General features: G+C 40.5%; 1 protein-coding gene across 8 annotated transcripts; it reads right to left on the bottom strand.

Moving 5' to 3' along the window:
* Window positions 1-24357, bottom strand: PRKG2 (protein kinase cGMP-dependent 2). Of its 8 annotated transcripts, none has more exons than XM_086889110.1 (19): window positions 24196-24357; window positions 21312-21818; window positions 18402-18568; window positions 16689-16802; window positions 13902-14007; window positions 12598-12661; window positions 11897-11974; window positions 10814-10908; window positions 9992-10060; window positions 9163-9261; window positions 8063-8213; window positions 6647-6783; window positions 6408-6497; window positions 6091-6232; window positions 5136-5299; window positions 4386-4508; window positions 3424-3486; window positions 2504-2570; window positions 1-1656 (listed from the first exon to the last, which is right to left on the bottom strand). In XM_086889110.1, exons 2-19 carry the CDS (start codon window positions 21803-21805, stop codon window positions 1561-1563), a joined length of 2319 nt encoding a protein of 772 aa, XP_086745236.1. In that variant the 5' UTR covers window positions 21806-21818; window positions 24196-24357; the 3' UTR covers window positions 1-1560. The 8 variants fall into 8 exon arrangements, with proteins under 8 accessions (XP_086745236.1, XP_086745240.1, XP_023781978.2 ...); XM_086889114.1 differs by lacking the exon at window positions 24196-24357 and adding an exon at window positions 23891-24116 and having other exon boundaries at window positions 20364-21818; XM_023926210.2 differs by lacking the exon at window positions 24196-24357 and adding an exon at window positions 23891-24041.
* Between the last annotated feature and the right edge of the window lie 1875 nt (window positions 24358-26232).

Below are 26232 nucleotides of genomic sequence, written 5' to 3'. Positions count from 1 at the left end.
TTATTTTGACTGTAATAAAAATATTTATGAGAGAAAGACAGATGCACGGAGAAACACAAATACCTAATGTCTAGTGCTTCATCTGAATCCTGAAAATAAAATTTAGTCTTTGGTATTACTAAATAAAATTAAGTTTTATTATATCTACAGTCCCAGCTTACAGCCTCTGCTCCACCCTCTCTGATTCCACTTTGCACAGGCTTTGCTGGCTGCAAGTTTCCATAATAATTTGCAAAGAGGCAGAGAAACAAAACCAGCTACATGTGTAGTGTCTTCTTTCAAGGGCTCCATCCAACCTTCATTAAATTCAATGGAAAATATTCTATTGCCTTATTCAGGCTGAAGGTTATACAAAATATTTAAATTGATTTGCTGTCAAAGCGATGGTCACCCACCAGTGAAAAATAATTGTAACCATGTAACAAACCACAGAACTGCCCCTGTGGCATTCCCTCCCTCATTTTCCCTTTCCCAGTGGGAAAAGTCATGATCAGCAGCTAGGGAGATGATCCAGCAGCCATGGGTAAGTAAACCCTGAGCACACAGTACAAGTTGCCCGGGAGGTTTTCCATCCAGCGTGTGAAATGCGCTAATGCTACGGCAGCTTCAGTATGGAAATTTAGATTGGACTTGGTCTCAGCAGGAGCTGGAATAAATCCAAGCAGTGGCTGCAGATGCATCCATCCCATAAACCCAGCATGAAACCCAGGAACACCCCTATTTCAACAGCAGTTGGGATTCATAACACAGAGCAGCAGAATTTTTCTGTGTAAGCCACAAATGCACAACATCCATCTGCATTTTTCCCTGCAAAGTAAAAGCTTTTTGTCCATCTGTTTTATCTTCGCACTACACAAAAGCTAAACATTTTAAGAAAGGCACATGGCTCTTTAAAGCAGTAAGGGAAATGTACACCACAGTCTGATTCTCTAGGCAACTTCTGTTAGGTTATACCTTTTCCTTTGACCAGTCTCACATATTCAACCTGGTGCAAAACTAGACTGACGGAGAGGCAGCTTACACAGTGATACCCTTTTAGCTGTAGCTAAATTAGATCAGCTTTTCAGTAAAAGTCTCTTTTCTACACATTCCTGGATCAATGCAATACAGGACATTTTGGGGGAAAAGCGAAACACAGCAGAGAAAAAGAAAACTAAGTGCCTATAGTTTTAGCTACTGACGAATGTCACGACTGTTGGCTTTTGATACCCATCCTCTCCACCCAAGAAAAGCTATACAGAAACCTTATAAATATCAAAATTTTAGCTAGTGATATTTTTAGTGGCAAAACCATAGATCCAATCAATGGTGTCTGAAAATGTTCATAGAGACACTGTGTATAAAATAAAATAAAAAGAATCAGGTTACAGCTGCTGACTGAATGCATGCCCTTGTTACAAAATGCACAGATTTTGGTGGATTATCCAAACAAGTTCTGGTCCCATACTGTCTTCTGTTCTTCAGGGACTGCTGTGTAATTTGTGTAACTTCATTTTAAGCAAGAAATAAAGTAGAACTAATGCCTATGAGTCTCTATAAATGTGCCAGAAGGAAAAATGATCAGAAATCCTTGTCCCAGCCTGAAAGTTCATCTGGAGGGCTTCCCACTTCAGGCGGATAGCTGTCAAAGTAGCTGTAATCGGTCGGTCCAGACAACTAGGACATTGAAAACACAAACAAAAGGGTGTTTCAGAAAGTACCTTTTGAAAATGTTCTCTATTGATTATGCATAATTTTTGTTGCTCCCAACATGGAAATGAAAGGCTAATATGATACAGATGATGTCTTTCAATGGATGCAATTCCTCATTCTTTAAAAGCAATCCCTCCAGTAATTACATTGTACAACAGAATAGTGGCATTAGCCTCCTTATACAAAAGGACTTCCCAAAGCCCTGTTAATTCAGTAAGAAAACAGGGCCACACTGTACAATTTGGATGCTATTTAAGACCAAATCTACACTCATAGGGTAGCTACTCAAAGCAGACCTCAGAATTCATTTTTGTTTCAAATTAAGATCAAAGTGAGTTTCTTATGAACCTCTTAACTGAGGTTAAATACTTTAACCTTAGTCTCTTTTTCATTTTAAGGTGAAAACAAATAGGCCATATAAATTTGGGAGCTTACTCAAGGATGTGTTTGAACTCAATAGTAGGAAAACACATTTGTACTCTTCATAGTAATATGAACAGTACATCTTAATAATGTGCCCATTACCAAGGGAGATATATTTTTTCAACATTAGTTTCTGACCAAACACCATTTTTTCTAGTAATGGTGAAAATGTAGTGCAAACTACACAGGCAGAATAATATTTCCATTACTTGACTGATTGTAAGATATGTATTGCTTGCTGTCTCTCTTTCGTTCAATTTTCACAAAAAAATGTTGAACTGTAATAATTCAAATGCATTTTTGGGGAATTTTGCTATCACCATCAGTACTCCTTTGTAGCCAAGCTGTGTTAGTAAAGCATCACAATACTGAAAGCCAAAGCCAATACCTCTCTTTTTAAAGGCGATGTTAATTTCCTCACTTTCAGACTATCCCAGTTAAAACCACTCAACCACCTGATTAAAAAGAGATGAAAGACAGACAGGAAGAGACCAAAAGAGAAAAGCAGATTCTTTTCTGACATTATACCACAAAGAGCTGAAAATCCCGTGAACAAGGGCTGTAAGAAGCCTTTTTCATGCCAACTCCTGTAACAACACAGTTAGAAGGATGAATCTGGAGCACCGTCACTGCCATACAAGGCAGGGGCAGCTTCAGGGCCACCAGGCACTTTGGCACTTCTGTATGGAGGAGGTGCAGAGACAGGCAGGTTAATACATGCCATGAAATACAGCCATGCAGAGACTTGTGTGCCTCCTTGGAATGCCACCCTTTTTACAGCTTGAGAAGAGGGAGACAAGCAGAAAAATCAAAGAATTGCTTTCCCCAAGAACAAAGTGTAGGGCTTAGAAACAACTCAGATAGAAAGAAGAAAATGTTTAATTTACAGAGGGCTTTCTTTGTTAGAAGAAAGACTTGCATTAGAAAAATTCATTGTGAGAAAGACTTTCTTTGTTACAAGAAAGATGACAAAAGCCTAAAATTATTGCTCTGGAGCCCTTAACTCCTCATTCTTAAAAAGCAAATGTTGAAGGGTCAGGAGGTCTGAGAAGCAGATGCTGAACTGGCATAGGTTTCTCTGAGAACTGGATTAAACTCCTACATCAGCAACCTGCAGCAAAACCAATAAAAAATAAGATTTCTAGATAATCATGCTGAGGATTTATGTTCATATTGTTGCTTGCTATAGTTGCAAATATACTCAATAGCAACAGAGATGTCTATGAGTTTACCAGTCTGGGTTTTAAGACATTAAAAATATTTCAAATGAAACCCCAAATTTTCTTCTTGGCAGTCTCTTTTGCTTACCTGTGCTTCTTGATGTCATTTATTCCATTCCTCAGATTGCCCAATCTTTCTGTAGGGTTTTGCCTCAAACAAAAAACAAAAAAAAAGAATAAGGATAAGAATATATGAAATATCCCTAAAAGAGCATTTATAAGTCCTAACTGGTTATATTTAACAGTTGCACAGGGATGCAGCTTGCATAAAACATGTGGCCTCATGAGGAGATATGAGGTGTTTATCACTGCTCCTTTTATCTGAGGATGAAGAAACCTTCTAGAAAGCCAAACAGTGTTACTCAGCTGTGACAAGCAGCACAGGGAAACCAGCTGGCTGAGTTCTAGTTGCACATCCTTTTTTTTTCCCCTGGCCAGCAGGTCTGAGTTACAAAAGTAGGCAGATCAAAATTTACAGCGACAAAGATCCTTTCAAACATGGTACACAGGAATGTTGAAGACTGTTCCCAGTGCCATGGATGAAATCCCACAGGAGCTGGAAATCCAAAGTCAGCGTCACCAGCCAGAGGTTGTGCAGGCCACTAAGTTAGGCTGGACCTTTGGAAATACCACCTTCCATTCATTTTTCTGAAGGATTTATGCCAGTCTTTAAATACCCTATGTTTTCTGTAGAATCTATATGCCTAAGTAATTTTGGAAGCTTTTTTTTTTTTTTTTTTAAACAATGTGCTTGATTTGAAAATCAAATTCCTTAGCTCTTTCCTCAGCCCACACTTAATAAATTTTCCCAAAGATGTGTTTCAGAAAAAATTCCCAGCTACACAGAAAGCCCAGAGCCTCTGCTGCCTCTGCAGACTCAGAGGTGTGACACATTCAGGGGCATGCAATGCATACTGAATATAATCAGAATAGACCATGCCATGCATAACAATTCCAAAAGCAGTTGTCAGGAATTCAATGCTTGAGTCTGAGTCCTAGAAGAGTTCAATCTATCCACACTTGGGATCTGCCCCAAACTGCCCCTCCTACCTGCAGAGCCTGCGGATCAAATCCTCAGGTCGCCTTGTTATTATTTTAGGAAAATCCAGCTTTTCAATGCCTTTGAGAATTAAATTATATGTCATCATTTGATCAGACCCAGAGAATGGTGGGCTAGAGAAAGAAAGCAACACTGATAAATGGAACATTTGGCAAGAGCAGGTGTGGCCTGTACTTATCTAAGCAAGTATCTGAGAATATAGAAAAAATATAGAAAAAAATATAGGAAAAAAAGCCCACCTTCCTACTTTTACAACCCTCACCCTTTCAGCCTTATCAGTTTAAGATAATGGAAAGGCTTGAAGCTGGGAAACTTTCTGTAGGTACCAGGTGAAATGCATGACAACGTGTCCCTCTAGGCCTAACTCAGAGAAGCTTCCACATTGTATTGCCACTGAGCATTCCCAAAGAGTTGTCATGGAAGAGTGCAGGGAGCTAAAGAGACAGCACTGCTTCAGTTCACCCACCCCTTAATGGGGGAGAGAACAGTCTGTTGTCACTTGTTCCTCACAGGAAACATCAGCAGAAGCTACAGAAGCCCCACACCTGCCAATTACGGCTTGTGCCTGGATAAGCCAGAACTGAGAATATGTAAACCACTTGGTCTGTGGCATTTCTGAAATGATGGAAGGTAAGACATGCACAAAGAAGCATCATTTTGCAAGGATGTCTAAAAATAACCTTGGAAAGGTTTTTAAAAACACATAATCTAGGTAAGAACTTTGAACAGGAGTCACTTACCTGCCAGTGAGGAGTTCATACACAAGAATCCCAAGGGACCAAAAATCCACGCTGAAGTCATGGCCTTTACTCAGAATGACTTCAGGGGCAACGTACTCAGGGGTTCCACAAAACGTCCAGGTTTTCTGCCCTGATCCAATCTTCTTTGCAAATCCAAAATCAACCTGATCAAAATCAACATATGCTGCATAATGCAGAGGAGTTTTGCACTGGGAAGCCTTAAGGTTTTAATTGCTTCCTCACCTCCTGCAAAGGTCCCAGAGTTGCTAGTTTACAGCTAGAGAACAACCACACACAATAGTTGTGAAGGAGAGAGAGGTAATTCCACTGAATCACTGAATGTTATAAAACAGATACATTTATTAGCACAAGTAATTTTCTGAATTGTTTTCCTTTTGGGAAGAACAACAACCCATGATTTCCTTGAGGACATGAGATGTACTGTCCCTGGAAAGCAGTGGGCTGCTCATTGTCTTCAGAATGGATATTTCAAGTTCTCTGAAGGGTATTCTTGTTGCACTTCTCATGGTCACAGTAAAGCATGGCAGGAGCTCTTTTCTGTGTTCCCTTTCATGACTGTAAAAACTGAATCAATGAATGTTGAACTTACGATTTTTTGAGGCTGGACAGGGAGGTAATCCTGCATCTGAGAAATGTAGTTTCTGTTCCTACAATAAAACTGACTGCTGAGAGAATTTTTTCTTTTGCTGTTTATACTGTGGCAAGAGCTCTCAGAGGCTGCAATTTCCCAGTTTGTCCATGACTTGCAGCGGCTTTGCAATGCCTTTGTTTCTCACTGTGCCATGAGAAGCCTGCCCTCTTTACTACTGTAGCACAAGAGTTACTACACTCCAGGATCCTGGTTCTGTAATTATGTGCTGTCTATTTATATCCCCCCTGTGAAGAAACAGGATACAGGCACAAAAGGATACCATTGCAATGGATTACATCTTACCAATTTTATATAACCTTCAGCATCCAAAATTAAATTCTCTGGCTTCAGGTCTCTGTAGATAATTCCTATTTGATGCAGATAGTCAAAAGCCTCTGTTACACACCCAACACAAAACTTTGTGGTAAATTCATCAAAGCTGCCTCTGGAACAAAAATTATCACAATAGAGTTCTGAAAACACCTCAGTTATTAACTAGATAATATGTAACAATCAGAATATTAAGCAAACTTGAACCAAACATCATTAAATGGAGAATCTACTTAGTAGCCACATGGGGCTAACTTTAAAGGGCAAGGTTATGCTGTGTTTGCTGTTACCTGTCTCTCAGCAAGCTCCACAATTCCCCTCCAAGGCAAGCCTCCAGGAGCATGTACACATATTTGTTATCCTTGAATGTGCGATACAGCCTGTGGAGACAACCAGCAGAAATTTAGGAAAAGCAAAATAAAAAGTGAGACTTGCAGTGTCTTTCCTCCAGAACTCATGTGTGCCAAACCTCATTCCTAATAGTGCTGCCCCAGGGGACAAAGTCAAGGAAATCTTAGACTCAACTTACTTTACAACGAATGGAGAACATATCTGCTCAAGGATTTTCTTCTCAGAATAGATATGCTCTTGCTGTTTGGTGTCTACTACGTGTTTCTTCTTGATACATTTCATAGCAAAAGCCATGTTCTCATTTTTAACTTTAACCTGTGAATAAAAATGAATGTGAAAACACATGAGGCAAAGAAATGATGTTTTACTAAATTGTTCTCAGTAGATCCATTGATATCCATCTTTTTCAACACAGCACAGGACTGAAATTGATAGCTGTAACAAGGGACAAATTCCAGATTTTCTGCAGAGCTGCTATGTATGATTTCAAGGCAAGCATCAGATATTTTAGTTTCCCAGCCCCCACTTGTAAAGTGAAATGTTCCCTCTGTTCGTTTTATGTATACCAAATAGCAGCAGCTTGGATAGGTACTACATATTACAACGAGTTTTTATCACAGTGGGTCCCAATTCCAATCTAAGATTTCTAATCATCAGCGTAATACAAAAGAACAAAAAGGAGAGGCAGTTTAGAAAGAATGTTTACAAATAATTTTGCATTACACTGAAATATTATCCAATATGCAATAAAAAGATGGAAGGTAACAGAGGGCCTCTTGGAAATGAAGGAAGCAAATATCTATGTTCTACAGCTGGATGAGAATTCAATTTTTAGCTTAGTATTCAGATGCTACAGTAGAATTCTAGTGTGGAAATTTTTTTTGTGAAGCATGAATCAAAATGAAACAGTTGATGGTCTAACTACTGTAAAAGATTATTGACTTCACTCAGAGCACAAAGTCTCCTTTAATTTACCATTACCTTCAGCAGCCTGCACAAAAAGCATTCAGGTTTTTGTCAGGCGTTTGCAACTCAGCCAGAGGCGAGTGGAATTTAAAGCTCTGGGCTAATGAAGCTCCTGGTATCCCAGAAGCACAGCTGTTCATGCTATTGAAGATGAATCAAAAGAACCATTGCAAATGGTTGGAAATTTCCCAGTGAACTCAGCTCAGAGATAGCTCATGCTGGCTGGAGCTGCTGGGGCATACAGAAGCAGTTCTAACAGTACAGACTATGTGGTGCCATTCAGATTGCTCCAGGTCCAGGCAGATTCCTGGAAAAAGGCCTGCCATTCAGGGGACATAATGCAGGCAGGCACATCTGTAAACTCCACATACACAAACTGGTGACTATGCCTAGTGACCAGGGAGGTACTTTTAACAGCAGGAGACAGAGGCACAAAAGAATGGATTTGCTTCTTTAAACACCTAAGTCCTGAAATGTTTTTTGTTCAACTATGCATACATTTATGGAGAATTATTTCTGCCTGAGGGGCATGAGCACATAGAATACCAAAATCCTTCACATTATTCAGTGGCTAAATCAATCATCCAAGACAGAGAGCTACATGAATAATTTTAAAACATTCTCTTACAAGCTCAACCCTTCCGAACCCACCAACACCCAGAGTTGTGACAACTTCTAAATTCTGGAATGGGGAAGGAGGGAACTGGGCTACTTTCTCCTTCAGCTCTATCATCTCCAAAGACACCTCTTTGGTCAACTGTCCACAGAAGGATCTTCCTCTGCATTAAGAAAATTAACATAGGTTAGTGATTTTCCTTGCCATTACTTTTCGTGATCCTATATAAATGAAAGGAAAGGAAATAGAAAAGGGGGAAAGGGGAGGTGGGAAAGGAGAAGGAGGAAAGAAAACCCTTCTTATTTCCTAACAAAATCTTAATGGAATCATGTGGAAGTAAATGCTACTGAAATTCACTGAGTAGAATCGACAGATATTTTAGCAAGAGCTGATCCCTGGTGAGATTCCTGTTGCTGCAGGAAGCTGCAAAAGTTTGGGCACTCCAAGCTGGAGAAGCAATGCTTGAAGGACTGTACCAGTCAAGTACAGTTCTACCAGTTCAAGGAGAATGGTCAGAAATAAGAATGCATCTGTATTTCTAAACAGAGGAAAAACACATTGCTAAACCTTCCAGCAGCACTTAGACTGAAATCAGAGGCACATAAACTGAAAGTGTGGCCCACAGCTAAAAGAAGGCATCAATACCATCAGTGCTACATTGAAACATTAAAAATAAACTGTTTTTTTTAATGATCTCTGCTTCTTTCTTTTGAAAATGACAGGATCTTTTGCACAGTAATACAAGTTCCTTAACTCAGCCTGGAGTTAAAGTTGGCCTTTAGGGGTTTTTACCAGTCAAAGAACTTACCATAAAAATGCAAAATCTGTTTGAGCACAACATTATTTTTTTTTTCCTCTGTTTGTGCTCTGTTTTCCAGGAATAGAGTGAATTCGTGTTTGGAAGTCAATACCCTGAGATTCTATGTAATTTTTGCATCAGAAAGAGTTTGTTTGGCTCCATAAGCATAGTCAGACTGCCTTATTACACTGACTGCTCTCATTCCTAGGGGTCCATCTCCTTCAACTGCCATCCATGATTTTGCTTATGTATCTATCACTCTTTTTTATAATTACCTGCTACAACAATGCAACAAACAAATGATCTGACTTACTTTGCATGTCGCTTTTCATCAGCCTGGGCCAGATTAGCCACATAACCTTCCAGGTAAGTTTGCAGCTCCTCATAAGTTCCAACCGTTTGATTAAATGTCCTAAAAACACAAGTGAAACATCATCAACTGCTGAACATTTAAGTCATGACCTAGTGGAAGTTGGCTGATACTCAAGGATCACTTTCTCCAGGCTCAAGAAATGATCAAGACATCTGGCAAAGAGGGAAAATAAATGTCTAGAAATAAGGAACTCCTGTAATTACTCAGGCTTAAGTGGAAAACACACAGGAGATGGAAGCTGGGCCAGGCTACTTGGAATAATACAAAGAAGTTGTCAGGGTAAATATAAATGAGACAAGGAAGGCTGAGGCCCATCTGGAATTAATCCGGCCAAGGATGTCAGGGACAAGAAGAAAGGTGTCTTCAAGTACATCAGTAACAAAAAGAAAACGAAGGATAATGTGGACCCATTACTGAATGGAGCAGGGGTTCTGGTGACAGAAGGCAGAGTTACTGAATGCCCTCTTTGCACTGGTTTTCACTGACAAGAACAGGGCTTAGGAACCTGTGATCCAGGAGATCGGAATAAACATCACCACTACAAAGACAGAAAGAAAAGAGTAACTCTGAACTACTCTTTAGCTTCTGTGCTCCAGCACCTGCTGTCAGCCTCTCTTCATCAGTATTCCTAAAGCACAACCACTCGCTCAGGATTCACTTAAGGAAACATTGTGGTTTTGCTTACAGTGAAGTCACATTAACCCACTGAAAGTCACATTAACCTACTGAAAGAGGATGCAAGTCTTTTATTGAAGTGTAATGTACTTACTCTCTGTCTATAACGAGGCACTCCACATTGTACTCATCTGCAATAACGTTTGCTGATCTGACATCGTCACTGAGAATTGAAACACATTAGGAGAGTTCAGAAGCATATCAAAATCCTCACAGTACCTCACACTGCACTCTTGGAGGGTCACAGCTGCTCTAGGTAAAACTCCTCAAAGGCCTCTGCAGCCTGTACCTGGATTAATGCTGATGAACCAAACACAAAATTTAGCTTTTTACTAGTTGCTATTATGGTCTAGCACAGTATTTTTTCCAATTTCATTAGGGTTTGGGTCACAACATCCCTTAGCAACCATCCAAGAAATTAGGGTGAAATGTAATTATCACTACATCAGGATTTACTACTTATTTCTAAAATGGTCCTTGGATATCAAATATTCCCAAACCCAAGTGATTCCCTACTCAATCACACATGTAAATATGTGCTGTGTGACTCCTTCTCTGTTTCTTATTGCCATGGGCAATGGAAAAAAGAGCTCATTCCAGTCACAATGGACCTTATCTATTCTGAAATCACCTGGCACAAGCTCTCACCACAGTTTTTCCTGAAGTATTAACAAAAAGCCACAGTGCACAGGGCCAGAATTTGACTTCTGCAGGGAAAACCAAAGGTAGATGCCAGTGTAAGCTTTCAAGCTCTCTCTGCAACCCCTTAAAACATTAGCACAAAGTTGGCCACTACCTTCATCTACTGATTTCACAATCAAAAGAAAGCTTATATTCAAAACAGCCATGAGTTGTAGAATATGACACACAGGATTTTGAAATCCTACACATCACGAATCAGATGGTGTGAACTAACCTAATGAGAGCCTTTTCTCCAAAGTAATCTCCTTTGTGTAGATTTTTAATCACCTGAGGCTGTGAGTGGTCTGTAGTACTCTGGGTAACTATCACCTGAAAAGTACAGGAACAAAAATTTTGTAAGGGAAAGTTTAAAAGTACTGCATTATTTTCTTTCTTCTCTGTGTATTTCAGAAATGTCTTAAACTCGGTAACGCTGAGGAAAGAGTTAGATACATTTAGTTACCCCCTCCTCTCAATAATTACAGCCAAACATTCCCTGACACCCTCTCCGATTTTTGCTGAGAAAAAGGAATATATTCATTATTGACAACCCCTCAACATTTTCTCCTCATTCTTTTTGAAACAGAGCAGAAAAAGCCACCTTTTAATGAGACTGAAAAATACTTCAGTTCCCACAGTGGGCAGATGTCATATGAACTTTTTCTATTCTCAACTAAATAGGCAGCACTCCAGAAGCATTAACTAATATTTCCCCTCCTGAAACTCTGCTTCCACAGTAACGCATTCTGCTGATGCCCATGTTAGCAGAAAACAAACTAGAATATCTACAGATGCAGGGATGTTTTGGAAACTGGAAGTTTATTGAGGAAAATTCTTCTGATTTAATTCTTTAGAGTCCTGTGTCAGCCTCCAAGGTATCAGTTGAAGGGTGAAAGGAGTCAGAGACACCTCAAAGGCCATTCTCCATCAAGCCCAGGACTCCATTACTTCTTAGACTTTTCACAAGCCTATGTTTTACCCATCAGATATTGCACCATTTAGGGGAAGATGTATGATCAAATCTAATTTACAAAAAAATTAACTTTACATCTCTGCCACAGTGTCAAGAGGCTTCAGGACACAATTTAATTACATTTTAATTAGAACAGTATAACATGGGTTCATTGTGAACAGAAAATTAGGCTCCCTGAACCTCTGCAGTGCTGCTCCAGGCTTTTATCTTGGTATTGTGAACTTAAAAACACGTGCAAAAACACTCTACACCATTTTTACTGAAAACCACACCCCACCCAAGATAGCTTTTGAGATACAACTGTTCGTACGTGTTACTTTACAAATTAAGTTTATTATACCTTACCTTTCCTTTTGCTATTATAAAGAATGTGTTTCCTTCTTCTCCTTCCCGAATAACATAATCTCCCTTGTCATAATACTCCTGGTGGGGGGCAAGTGAGAGACAATATTGTCCAATAAATCTTTGAAAGGTTACTATGCAGAGTTCTTAACACATGTGGATGTTTCATTGATGTTTAACTTCCTGTATCCTTCATGGCTCCATGCAAAAAGAATAAAGAGTTACCACTGCCCTTGGAACAAAATCCTAGCTTTGGTTAAATATCAAGCCTTTACCTTCAAAGGCTGCTGGCAAATGGAGCCCTAAGGCACGCAGATATTTGGCTGGATTCATGTCTTGGGGACCTACTGCCTTCTTCCCGTACATTGCAGTATATGTGGTCCAAAAAATATGAAAATATTGCATATCCACATCACAAAGAGGTAAATTTGATTACCAAAACAGTCCCAGAGAACAACTTTGTACTTAATAAAGGATAGATCACAAATTCTCTTAATTACTTGCTTGGCTCCTCTGATATGAAAAATATAATTTACTTCTATGTCTCTAAATGTTATTATTTTCTGCCAACCTGGAATTCAATCACTCCAAAACCACTCTCACATTAAAAAAGCTTGGTTGTTTTTTATTTTTGCTGGTTTATTCTTCTTTGTTATTTTGGAAGCTTACTGAATACTATTTAGAAAAACTTAACAGTATCTTACCACTTCCAGACAGTCCATGATCTTGGTTAATTTATCTTCAGGTAAGTTTTTCAGCAGGGACACACTTCCAGAAAAGAAACAAAAAAAAAGCCCCCACAACCCAAAGTAGTTATCAGTAACTATTTTTTTATGATCTCATCTGTGCAATTTTTACAGTCACATTTTATAACCAATTAAACTAGTGGTGAACACAGTACACAACTAAATATTAATTTGGAAGGTTCAAGCATTCTCATCCTGGTTTTTAGATAAACAAAACTCACACAACTTAGAAATATGACAAACACTGGTCAGTTTGTAAATCAGCTTTGTATTTCAGGAGAGGGAGGACTTCAGTGGGTGTAAGGATTGATTTAAAAAGAATCCTGCAATTACAAACACAAGACATTATAGCAATTCAAGAATATATTTTCAAGTGCACTGCAGAGACTACAAAATGAAAGGTAAAAACTTCAGTACTCTTTTCACAGCTATTGAAAGATAATCCAAATATAATTAAAACTTTGTGAACTTGCTGGTAAGAATTAGAAAAACCTCCCATCCTGATCACTCAGACTTGTAAAAGTTATGAAATTATAGAAGTTTCTATCTATTTAGGCTCAGCAAAGAAATGTGTACAGAAGTCAGAGGTGGAGAGTAATGTGAAAATAAATACATGAGACATTCTATGCACGGCCAGGCTTGGCATCTTGATTTGAAGGCATAACAGAATGCTCATTCTGTGTTAAAAATATAAAATATTATATCAGCTATTTATGGCTTGGAACTTCTAATTACCCCATCTTCCTAAGGAGAAGAGTGGCACCACTCTCAGTGTTCCCTGCAGGAGAGAATTATTCGGCTCTGCAGATTTCCTAGTAATTTATGTTGGAATTAGTTCATAAATTGAGAGAGATGCAGATCTCATATTCAAATCTCCAAAGGATAAGGAATAATCCTTAACCTACTCCAGCAGCAAACTAACTACTCATTGGAGGATTTACTTAACTTTATTTATTATACTGTTTTAAATTCTAGACTTCTAAGTTTCCTATACATTTATGCTATGACTTAAAGTCATTCAATTTTGAATTGAATTTAATTCAATTTTGAATTGAACTATTGAAGTTTTCTAGTGTGATGCAGGAGAAAAACAATTAAAATGGAAAAATACTCTTATGAATCTTAAATTAATATTCAGGCTTTTGAGGCCATATTTGCATGAAGAGCACCTTTTTCTCTGTTTACAAGACAGGCACAGTATTGTTGTGCACCTTAGCAAGTAGCACAAAGCAGTATCAGAAATAGAAATTCATCATATTTACCTTCTGAGGAAGTTTCTGTACTGCTCTTGTCTGGTTTGTGCTGTCACTCTCATGATATTTTGAAACACTTCTCTGTCCAGTGCCCATGTTTTAACATTAGTGATTGCTTTGAGAAAACAAAAAAAGAACAAAATCAGCAATGTTTCCAAATTATTTGATGGATGATATTACAGCATCAATGCATACTAGAAGACAGACTAGCTATTTCACAAGGCCCAAGGCTGAATTTTAAAATATCCAGCACCTATTGTAATCAGACCTTTAAAAGAATTCAATTCCCACTTAAACAATGCTCACTAAAGTAAGGAATAGATTTCCAAATGGTTGCTCTACTGAGCACTTTAAATGCAATTCCATAGGCTGAGAAACGTTGAAAATGACATGGCTGAACACTTGGGAAAATCTACCCTAATCATGGACAGTCACTTCACTCAAAAGCTGTAAAATGCAAAGAAGCTGATTTGAAAGAAACAAGAATGTGGCTGGTTTTCCAATACCTATGATGTTAAATACTGTGGCTTGGATCTAACTGAAATTCAGGTTATATGCAGATGTTTGTGAGACCTGCACTAAGATAGAAATAACAGAGGTCAAGAAATACATTTAATTTCATTTAATACTGTGATCCTCACACACTTTTCATCCAAACTATTATATAAGAGAATAAAGGGTGATCAAAATCGTAACAATTCATTTAAAAATATAATTAAACCTTTAATATAATACAGTAAGCAGCACAGGATTCAGCATCAAAGATGAAAACCACTAAGCAGCCTCTGAGTGCAACCATTGACACAACAGAACACTTCTTATTTTTTTAAGCAAAAGGCGATTCTATTAAATTTAATCTCTTCTTTTAAAAGATGCTACACCATATTCAGCAGTTTTCCTTCTGCCCTAAGAAAGAACAAAACTGTGTTGTCTGTGAGATAAAAATTTACAGAAAAAAATGGGGTAATTGATTTCCTCCATCTATCATCAAAACAGAATCATTTTTTCAGGCAACAAAAATGCCAGGTTTAAAAGGAAGCACAGTAATTTCTCATTGTACACAATATACACATATGCTCTACCATCTATCAAAATTAATCAAAAAATATTTTTGGATGCTGGATGGGAGAACAAAAGTGTTACTTTGGTTTTATTTCCCCCCTAGGTAACATCTTTCAGTTTACTTTGCATGAAGAAAACATGGCAAGTATCCAACCTATTGCAAATGTATTTCCTGTATCTTGCAACTTAACTAAATGAAGCAGTTAATGCAGTTAGAAAAATGCCTGCAATCTCAAAGATGAGATAAAAAAAAAAATAGAGAAATTCGGAAACCTAGGGGTAAATCACATTGCCAATTTCAAATACAGCTAGTGCCTTTGAAGATGCTGCTGAGCAGCAGCCGCTGAAATGCTGTTTGGATGAAATTCTTCACTTGTGAGTTTTCAAGGACTGCAGGAAAAGGGTGTCAGGAGATCCAACATAAGAGAGTTTTCACATGTGTGTTTATTATTCTTGCTCAGTTATGACATGCACTGCTCTTCCTCTACAAGGATCACAGGGAAGCTATTGGGGAGGGGTGGATTTCTGCAGTGATTGCAAGTATTCAAATACCTTTCCTTGTCCATAATTGGACAATTCTTGTCCTACCTCAAAACCAATTAATGCTAACAAAGGCCTAAAGCAGCTTGACATCTTATTATGCAGAAACACTACTTTATAATGCTAATGCTATACAGCAGGCAAAAAAGAAAAATAGGGAACATACTCAATTAGAACAGCATGTTAGTAAGAAAAATAATCACATTACTGATGCTGTTCTGTTTATCAGGCAGCAACAAAAACAGATTACATGTAATAACTTCCATCTGCCTAGCCAGCAATGATTAAGTGCCTAAACTGGGTTCAGGAAGAAAGACCAAAAGCTTTTACAGCAAACAACTTCTTGTTTTATTCTATTTGCTCCTTTTAAAGTCAATATGAACTCTTCATATTTACTGGTGGCACAAAGTCCCTGCAGATTTAGGCAAGAACAAAAAGTAGTCTTCAAATAAAAGTATTATTTATGGAATGGTGGAAAGTGGAAAAATTATGAACTTAACCATATTTAGTCACTTAATTGTTTGTCACAGAGCAGTTATAGCATGTTGGAAAGGGAATCAGGGGGTATTTAATAGATGTACACCTGGTCTTATGCAGGAAGAGGAATATTTGTATCAGAGCAACACTTAACCCCATCCTGGTCAGTCCCCAAACTGCCAGCTGCAAATGGATCTAGGCAAGACTCAGCAACATAATGATGATACAGAACTAAAAGAAGCACAGAAGCAACTAATTCCTGCATATTTTATTTCCTCTTGAATTAGACTGTACCCACTCTAAAATACCATGGTTCTAACATGCTCTCAAACTCACTGTAATTTCATCCTTGGCACTGCATTTGGCACAAGAACATAAGAGCCAGTGACCACCACCTCAACTCAAGCATCCAAAATTAAAACACAATCCTGCCCTAGTTGTTAGTATGCTAACTATTGTTAGATCAGGCTAACCAGCACAATTTGGTTGTTTATCAAGGGTTATGCCAGAGAGGGAATTACATTCATGGCATAGTATTGTTCAAATTCTCAAGCAGAAAGAACTCAAGGAAGAAATAAGTGAGTTTACTGTAGATAATTGAGAAAAGCGAACATCTATTAAATGAAAACTTCAAAGAAAATCTGGCTATCACAGGGATCTCACAAAAAATCCACAGTTTTCATTTTGAGCAACATTGCTGTATTTAACCTCTGGTACCTTTCACAGAAGCTGTCCGTGTGCAGTTGTATAAAATGGCCAGTTCACCAAATGCTGTCCACACAGGTATTGAGGAGAGTAGTTTATTCTGCTGAAAGACTTCCAGACTGCCCTCTGTCAAAAATCACCAGGATAATGGGTATTAAACCTGTGCTCAGCTGCACAGAGTGAATGGAAAACAAATCAATGTATTTCTGACTTTGCCACTCCCTGGAACACAGGAATGAGAGCAACAATGCAAAAAGTGCGTTGAAACACACGTACAAAACAATAAAGATTTATTTTTTTAAAATGTACTGCTAATCTACAGATGTGCTCTGGAAGGGAGGGCTGTTCTAAATCCTGATGGGATAAACCTCTGCTACAACAAACCACTCACTTGTGATTCAGATACTCTAGCATGGTGTAACGCAAAAAGTCTTAAAATAATGATCACAGGACAAATTACTCATGATTTATCTCTTCATACAGATGTATATGTATGCAGAATGCAAAGGAGAGGGCAGAAAAATTAAAAGCCCATTAAATCTTCATTCAAGAATTCGTTGAACTAGCAAAAGTCAAAGAAAGTCTGATCCTCTTCACAGTTTATGGCTCCAAAAAAACCTTCCCTTAAACATGTTATGAAAGTTCTGCCCTCTTCTTTCCAAGGCACACACCATCTCCTCAAGAAAGGTTCTAATGTGCCAGAAAAAGTTCCAGGTGTACATCTCCTTTCTGATATTTCAGCTGTTTTCAAGGTGTTATCATTTTGTCTTGCAAGAATATGACCACACCATCACAAATCCTGCCTCTTCTTTTTTCCTGAAACATTTCTGTTTTCCTAACACAGTTCCCATAATTTTTTTTCCAATTAACCCATCCATATGAAGCCAGAAAATGAGCTTTCCAACATAGACCAGTTTGCTCCTGTTTAAACATTCCTGACTCAACAGAACATACTCGTTATAGTGTGAGCTCTAATTCACATGAGTCTCTAGGACTTTTAGTGGTCCCCAGTTTATGAAATATGCAAATTAATCACAATTTTTATTTTTCTTTTAATGGTGAAATTATAAAAGAGCTTATTGCTGATAGGAGCAAATTCCAGGTGTTAAACTATAGCTGATCAGCAATTTGAGGCCCAGGACCAGTTGGCACAAATGACTGCAGACTTGCTGGCCTTATTTTAGGAAAACCTTCTTATCCTAAAGTTTTTGGTTGATTTGCCGTTTGCTTTTTTTTTTACCTCCCAAAAAAACCAAGCACATCTTTCCTTTTAGAAAAGCTATCCCCCAGCTTTGAGAACAATGAATGCAGACCTCATCTTTCAATTTCCCATACACAGAAAACTGGTATCTTATGAATGTTGAAAAGTAAGTTTATTTCAGGAGTGGCTTCACCATTGAGCAGTTCTCTGTATTTTAAGTAATACCTGTTTTCCTCTGGAGAAGGAAGGGTTGGCTACACCTACAACAGAAAGGAATTGCTCACCTCTGGGCTTTCAAAAATTAAAAAGGTCATAAAAAAACATTAAATCAAGACTCACGTTTCCAAGGTGCTTTTTATTGCTCTCACTCTGTTTCATAAAAGTCACAAGTAAAACTTGCATTGCCCTCCACAGGGACAAATTATTTAGGAGCACAAACACCCTCACTGCGATTTCCTGCAAAGCCTTCTAAATCCCCTTCCTGTTTCTTGCACTTGTGAGTTCTACAAGTAAGCAATATTCACCTTTGAGCACAAAAATGTGATTTCCTGGTTCTCCTTGTCTGATGACGTAGCTCCCTTGCTGGAACGTCCTCTCATACATACATTCCACCATGTCTCGTGTCTGGTGAGGCTCCAGTCTCTTCAGGAACTGGTTTTTATTCAGAGCATCTGTGATAAGCCTCTTCTCACTGGTTGCAAACAAAAAACCACAAAGTTTAAATGCCCAGCATGGCTGGGGTTTGTTATTCACCAAGCATTCATTCCTCTCAAGAGGATTCCTCTCATTTCTAATACACTGCTTTGCCTGCCTTGTTTAGACCTTGTGGGATGGTAGCCTGGTTAGTGAGGGAATTGTCTGTGCTGCAATCACCTGGTGGAACAATCTCATCAAACAATCTTGTTCTCACTGCTCCCTGAGACAGTCTCTGCATCATTTCCTGTTGTAAATGCATATAAATGGGTGAGTTGTAAAGACACAAACTGTCTCTATTTGAGCTCCTGGAAGCAGAGCCCGGTGCTTGGATTTAAAGAAGGAGAAGACATGAAAAAATAAACAATGGATGTATCTGTGGATGATGGCTAACCAGCTGAAACAAAGCAGGCCATACATGCATTCTAGCAATCTATGGGTTCTGACTGATTTGAGTGTCTTCTGGCTCAAGGGCATCCTATAAAGCAGTGCCTCAAGTCCACACCAGAAACGAACATAATTAAACAACTTCTACACTGATGAGGCTTTTATGGCCCTGCTGGTTAGTTTTCTTTTACTGATGGAGTGAAAGATAAATTCTGCCTTCAAGTCCCCAAGCTCCTAATATTGACAAAGTGAAAACTCTGGCAGATTTCTGAGGCATTTAAGGCCTCCTCTTGTTTGTATTCATAAAGCAATGGGAGGTTGTCATTAAAACTAGGTTATGTGAGAAAAATCTCCTGAGGACAATCCAGGAATGAACAAACCCAGGGCATGTAAATACACTTACATTGTTACTAGCCATGTAATGACTGAAAATAAATAAAGGTGATGAGATGAGGCAGGAAAATAAAACCAAGTAGCTACGGTGAAGACTGTATTTAGAAACAGGGATCATAACTTACCTTCTGCTGAAAGCAATGGGGTTATTGGAATATAAGCTCTAACTTAGTTTTCATCTAGAACCAACCTTGCTAATTTGATTCATTCTGGCCTGCATCATGTATACAACACTGCAATAAAATACAGTAATTGCATATAACCTGATACGTAAAATGAGCACAAAAGCTTCCAGAACTATAGGAGACTATGCATCTAAAACTTTCATTAAAATCATTCATGCTGAGATACTCCAAACAAAAGTATGGCACTCAAACCCCCACCATACGAACAGCATCAAATTGTGCCAAATTTGTTTTACAAATATTTCTGAGAGGGACTGGTGACACTCTGGAAACAATGCAAATTCAAGAAGCATGGAGCTTCCCCTCCTTCTGAGACAGCTCCTTTCAGAACTGTGCAGCAGCACTGTAAAGCTGCCTTACACAGCAGTGGGGCTGCATTAAGCCCTTTCTTTGTAAAGATGAGGCAGCTTCTGATAGCAGCAACTCCAAGCACCCCTATAGACACTGTCAGGCTAATGGTTCAGTATTTGCTAATTATAGCAGACAGAATTCTCTAGGCAATGAAGGTTACACTTTGTTCTTACGTGTCTGAACTGCCTGAACTTGACCTACTACAGTATTTACAGACTGGGTAAGGAAACCAAATGTTTGCACCTTTCATCATTTGGCTGTCTCAACAGCAAGGTGATGGTGCCTTACACAAATGCATGTGTATCACAGGCTTATCTGCCTTAGAGGCATAGCAATGCACAGCAGTACAGATGTGTGATGCTTTTTTTGGCATGTGTTGGCTTCCAAAATATTTGGAAGATCAAATAATACTTTGACCACTACGACATCAAAAAATGATGTGAATTACATTTGGGTTGCTTAAGCTGCAATACTTACTTTGGTTCTGGCTGCTGCACTTTGCTAATTCACTGGTTCTTCTCCTGGCTTTAATCCTCACTGCTGTTAGAATTCTGTCTCTGAAAGCACCCTAGAAAACCCATGTGGTAGACTGCAGTACAAGGATCGTGCCAAGGAGAAGACAGGTTACAAGTACAACACTCTTAAAACTATGATTTAAGCTACCCAGGTACTTGTGATAAAATATTAATGCAGTTCCCTTACTCTGGAAGAGCACAGCTAGCTGAAGTTCTCAGCTCTTTTGGGATGACTCAGGCAGCCTTTCTGATTCATGAGGCACCCTCTAAGGTGCAGTGCTGGACATGATGGATGAGAAACATGCCTCATAACTCTCAGTTCTAGTATGGTACAGACTCAGATATGCCATGAATAATAAAGCTCCCCACAAATCTGAAGGTACTAAAGTCACTGGCTGAAGTCCAGGTAGAGTCTGGCTACCACCATGTTAAACAGACTCTCATGTTATGTCTACACTGCAAGGTAAAAGAGTCTAAGTTATGCTTACGGATACCAGTCTGATACCTCTGTCTGCAAGGTCAGCTCTGACCACAGAAATTTCTGGGTCTGTCAGAGTCTAGAAAGTGTAATTGGATTCAAAGAGGAACAAGCAAAATTCAGTTCCTACACCATGACTTTTAGAAGCTGGAGGGAAGGAAGAAGCTGGCAGCAATGATAAATCCCAAAAAAGCTGTTAGATTCTCATCTGAAATACAGAGGCTACCCACCACTCTTCATCTGAAGCTGTGGGACACAGATGATTTGTGGGTTAAAGTTACCCACAAACTCAACCAGCATCTATCACAGCTGCAAAGCCTACATGAAAAAGATGAACACTTTAATCCTGATTTATCATGAGGAGAGGATATAATTATGATAAAAGTAATAATGTTGTAACACAAACACAGAAGCCCTCTGAAACAAGCTCACCTGGAATCCTTTCGGACTGTTGCTTTTTCAAGGGAAAACATTGTTTGCCTGCTCAAATCACAGAGTCGTGTTGTTGGCTCTGCAGATACACCTTCCTTGGCTCCTCTCCTTCTATCAGCAGAAACTTTAAATGGAGAAGGCTGGAGAGAGTGCTCTCCTTGAGTGCTAACAACATCCTGCAGCTTGTTCAACTGTATGCACTTGCTCTGAAGCTCCTTGGTGAGTTCTGCTATGACCTTAGTTTGCATAGCCAGCTGTTCCTGAAGCTCAGCAACATGGTTTTGACTCTCTTGCAACTGCTGCTCTTTTCTCTTCAGCTCCTTTTCCAGTTCAAGTACCTTGCTGCAGAGGACATCAGCTTGCCCATTGATCACATTGATGCCTAGGCACGGGTCCATCAGAAACTTGTGGCTGGCAGCACAGCCAATAGCGAGGTTTGCCACGTGCCTATTTGGCTGCCTCAGGTGCTTGGGTTTCGCTAATCCATTTCCCATCTTGTCCAGAGACCTAGATGGAAAAATAGATTTGCAGTTCCATTTCACACCCAAATTAAAAATAAAATAAAGTCATGGAATGCTGAGCAGTGAATTCAGTAATTAGCTGGCAGCTGAATTTGCCATATGCAACTGTAGTAAACACAGCTGATTGCTTTCATCCTCTCCAGTCCTGCAAGTCAGCAGAGTAAAGGGCAACGAGAAGAGATAGGGAGGGGTGGTAGAAACACAGCAAAAGATCTCATGGCTAGTACTTCATTTTTGTGAGTTGAAGAGATGTGTAAGCTCTTTCCAGCCTAACAAAGATGAAACAAGCAGCAGGATGGAGAAAAGCCTGCGCTTGACTGCTGGAGCAAGAAAATTGTTAGAAGCAAAAAATAAAAGTTGGATCACTTCCCCACTGAGTAGTAATAGAGTAATTATTGTGTACACAGACTGATTTAACCAGTGGATACATACCTGTCTGCCATAAAGGATATGTGATTAATAAGTATATGTGTTAACACACAGGCAGCTGGCATAATTTCTACAGCTCACTTATCTAAAACTGGCTCAGATTTGTTAGTGTAACAGCTGCTACTGCTGTCAAGGAAAAATTAATTTTTATGGGGAATTACCTTCTTCCATTGGCTACTCATGAAAAGCGACCAGGAACAAGACAGGTCTTGGGCTCCTGTCAGAGCACCTATGCCTCTAACTACCACTTGTTGCAACCAGCAGCCTTCAGCAGATTTGCAGTGACCCACCTTCTTCCTTGGACACAATCTTTGGCATGTTTCATTGGATCATTTTGGGGGGAGCAAGGAATCGTGTTGCTGTTGTGGTCAGGCATCAGCCAGCCCAAAGTAGTTGTTGGTCTGCCCCGTGGATGAAGGACATCTTTTTCAGGCTGAACACCAAGTGATGTGGATTAAGATAATCTCTTTTACCATTTTATTGGAACTGGATAAGAACATGGCCCTGACAAGGTAGGTTGATCAGATGACAAGAAATAAACTGGGAGGTTCCAGCAATTTGCTTTTACTTGATAGTATAACCATACTTTTAACAGATGCACAGTTCTGTTCTGGTTTACAACCTTCAATGGGTCAGAACTGAAGCAGCTGACAAGGTACCTCACATTCCAAATCTAGTTTTCTTTAAAACAATCTTTCTTCTCAGCTCTGTATTGCTTATTGTGACTTTGAATAATATTTTTCATTTGTGCCAATTTCACAGATGGATTTTGACAGCTGGTGCTTCAGCCTGTTAACAGGGACACCCCAGTATGTCAGAAATGAAGGCAAATCTGTACTGCACAGGAGAATTTAAACAAAGTGCACATCAGGGTGCCGAACCAAATAACTCTGAAGAAGGACTTGTGTGTCACTGCACACGGCTTAACCAAAGATCTTATCTCACTCAGCATGCAACCATATTTAAAAACAACCCCAAACAACAATCAACATAAACTAAAAATTACAATATAGAAAGGAGATCATGGGAAACACATCATCTCACCGTAGCAATCTCTGCTACTAAATGCAGTGGCAGTCACTGCATTTCAAATAAAGGATATCCCATACACTTGAAAATTATATATGGCAGAGTGACTGCCCAAGGGCACAGAAAAACCTACTGTTTGGATTGTATTCAGAAACAGAACTGGTTTAGTGTGTGATGTTTGAGGTTCACCATCTATCATCCTCACTAGAGCGACAATGTCTAGTGAGCTTCTGTCTTCCCATCGCATATGCACGGTTAATTATTGTCAGTGGACAAGGGAACAAGCAGTCGGATCTGACAGTCGGATCTGTTTCCACATGGTGCCCTTTTACTGGCCACTTGTGTAGGAAACTCATGTATGTGACAGGAATCAATAAGAGACTGACAGGTGATTTTGGTAATTCAGCATCACAGCAGCCAATTCTAGCAGAAAACTTAAAGCCTCGCTCCCCCGAGGTCTGACCAGCTTTACCCACAGCTCAGGAGACAAAAGGCACATCAGGGCATTCACTGCGCCGTGTTTGCTACAGGGCACCTCACACGCTCCTTTCGAGGTCACTGGACACCCGGGGCCAGGGTCCGGACAGACACGAAACCCACCGGCAGAGATGGAGGTGTCCGCGCCCGCCGCGGGGTGCTCAGGGGTGCTCGAGGGGTGCTCAGGGGGTTCTCCGGAGGTGCTCGGGAGGTGCTCAGGGGTGCTCCAGGGGTGCTCCCGGGATCCAGCACCAGCCGAGCCCGGGTCCGCCGCAGGCCCGCGGGGTGCCGGCACTGCCGGGCCAGCACCCCCGCCCAGTCCCGCCCCGCCGGCACCCGCTATCGCCCCGGGAGGCCGCAGCTCCCCCAGCCTCCCCGGCCTCGGCCTCCCCGGCCCCCGCCCGCCCGCTGCCGCGGGCTGCCCTCACCTGCGTGCCCGGCGGGCCCGGGGCCAGGGCGGGCTGGCGGCGGCAGGGACGGAGCGCTGCTCCCCACGGGGCCGGGCCGGGCACGAAGCCGCTCCCGCTGCCCGTGAGGGGCGGCCGGGGCTGCGGCGGGGCGGGAGAGGGGCGGCGGAGCTCGGCCGTCCCTCCCCCGGTCCCTCCCTCAGCGGCGCGGGGGCTGCGGGCGCCGGGCCGGGCCCCGCCCGGGCAGCAGCGGCGGTGCTGCAGCGGCGGGAGGCGGCAGCCCTGTCCCAGGTGGGCAGGGACCAGCCCGGCTCCTGAACACACCCCTCCTGGCAGAGGGGTAAATGCAGGGCCCGGCTCGGCTCGGGCCGTGCCGACAAGTGTTTGTCCTGCTCGCTTTCCGCTGTCCTGTGGAGGGGTCTTGGCGTGGCTGTCGGGCACACGGCTGTAGAGATCCTACAGCCCTTGTTCTCTCAAACTGATCCTCGGACACCGCTGCACAGTCCTACAAGGAGCTTGCAGGATCTATCTTAGGATATATCTTCGTTCAGGCTCGCCCCATTTTGCATTGCCTATTTTCAACGTTGACTCTTGGAAGAGTACAGGTTTCACAAGGGCTGTTCTCTCCTAGCACGTATCTTTATGTCGATTCAAAACATCTGTCTCCAAGGGTTGTTCACCCAAACAGCCTGACAAACCAGGGCTGAAAGGATTTTGCAAGAGGCAAAGAGCTGCATGCACACCTCTCCTATGGATGCTGTCAAGACGACTTGGTCTAACGCCAACCTGTAGCCTCTAGGACACTGCCTCTCCAGTTTTTTTCTCTACAATTACCCTCTCCTTTTGGGACTGCCTACTTATAAATCTTCCCTCGCTTCCAACAGATCTCAGTGTTCCACAATCTCTGTCCATGTCTTGGATGAATGTCAGCTCACATAAATTCCAACAGGACAAGAAAAAAATTAAAAATAAATGCTGGTCACATACATTTCACTACTCAACAACCTCAAACCAGAAATGTTATACTGCTCAGTGAAGCATGTGATGAGAAAACTTGTCCCAGCAACCCCTTACACTCTGCAAGTGAGCTGCTGTGGGATGCAGCAATGAGATTTCCTGAGGCACTTTGTCAGCACCCTCTTCTCCTGCTGCAAAGTTCGTAAGGAATGCAGAGACTGTTCCCTATTTGTGGCACACCAGCTGTGTGGGGTCTTGCTTGTTGCTGGTAAAGTGAAAAAGGTAAACGGGTACACTCAGGAGTTCACCTCCCAAGAGCCTTTGGAGATCTGCTTTGCAAACCTGAAAGGACTAAGGTCAGCTGCAGGGCACTGTCTGCAGGGTCTCATACCTGTGTGGGCAGGTCCAGGTGTCACACCTCTTCTAAAAATTCCTTAGATATATTACAGAGACTTTTTATCCCTTCAGAACTTGTTTCAGGGTAGCAGTATGTTTGGGTAAAATTAGGGATGCTTTGGTCAAGCTAGATTAGAACTTCTTTCGGTACAAGTTAGCTTGAGAACTTGGAAAGCTTGCAACTTATTTTGGTGTTATTGTCAAAGAAAAAGTTGTGCAATCATATCACACAAGGCCTATATCCTATAATAACCACTGTACTATCTGCAAACTGCAGGGGCAGCAGTAAACCTGTGAAGCACAACAGGGGTGGCCTGTTGTTAATCCTTTCCATTTGTACTGCTGTCTTAGAGAAAAATAGATGAGACATTTATTGCCACGAAGTATTGAGGAGCAGGAGCTTGAAAACATGGGGATTTTGATTGTGCCTTTCTGCTGCTTTCATGTTTTGTAGCAGAATAAAATTGATGGTGTCAAATGTTGCTTTGTTGGTGTTTATTTATTTTTTTTGTAGGTAGAAATCAAAACAGAGATTAGAAAATAACAGTTCTGCTTCTTTCATGCCTTGGGAAATATTTCTTTATTTGAAGAATTTTGCTCTTAATTTTGTGACTAGCCTATTGAATCAGTAATCTAGAAGATGGACTTCAACCTGAAACACAACACAGGCTCACTTGCCCACTGTACTTCCAGAAAGAGTGTTTT

Source organism: Cyanistes caeruleus, chromosome 5 (assembly GCF_971803275.1).
Source record: "Cyanistes caeruleus chromosome 5, bCyaCae1.hap1.1, whole genome shotgun sequence".
Taxonomy (NCBI): Eukaryota; Metazoa; Chordata; class Aves; order Passeriformes; family Paridae; genus Cyanistes; species Cyanistes caeruleus.
Note: the sequence above shows the minus strand (reverse complement) of the source record. Positions and strands in the feature narration are given on the sequence as shown.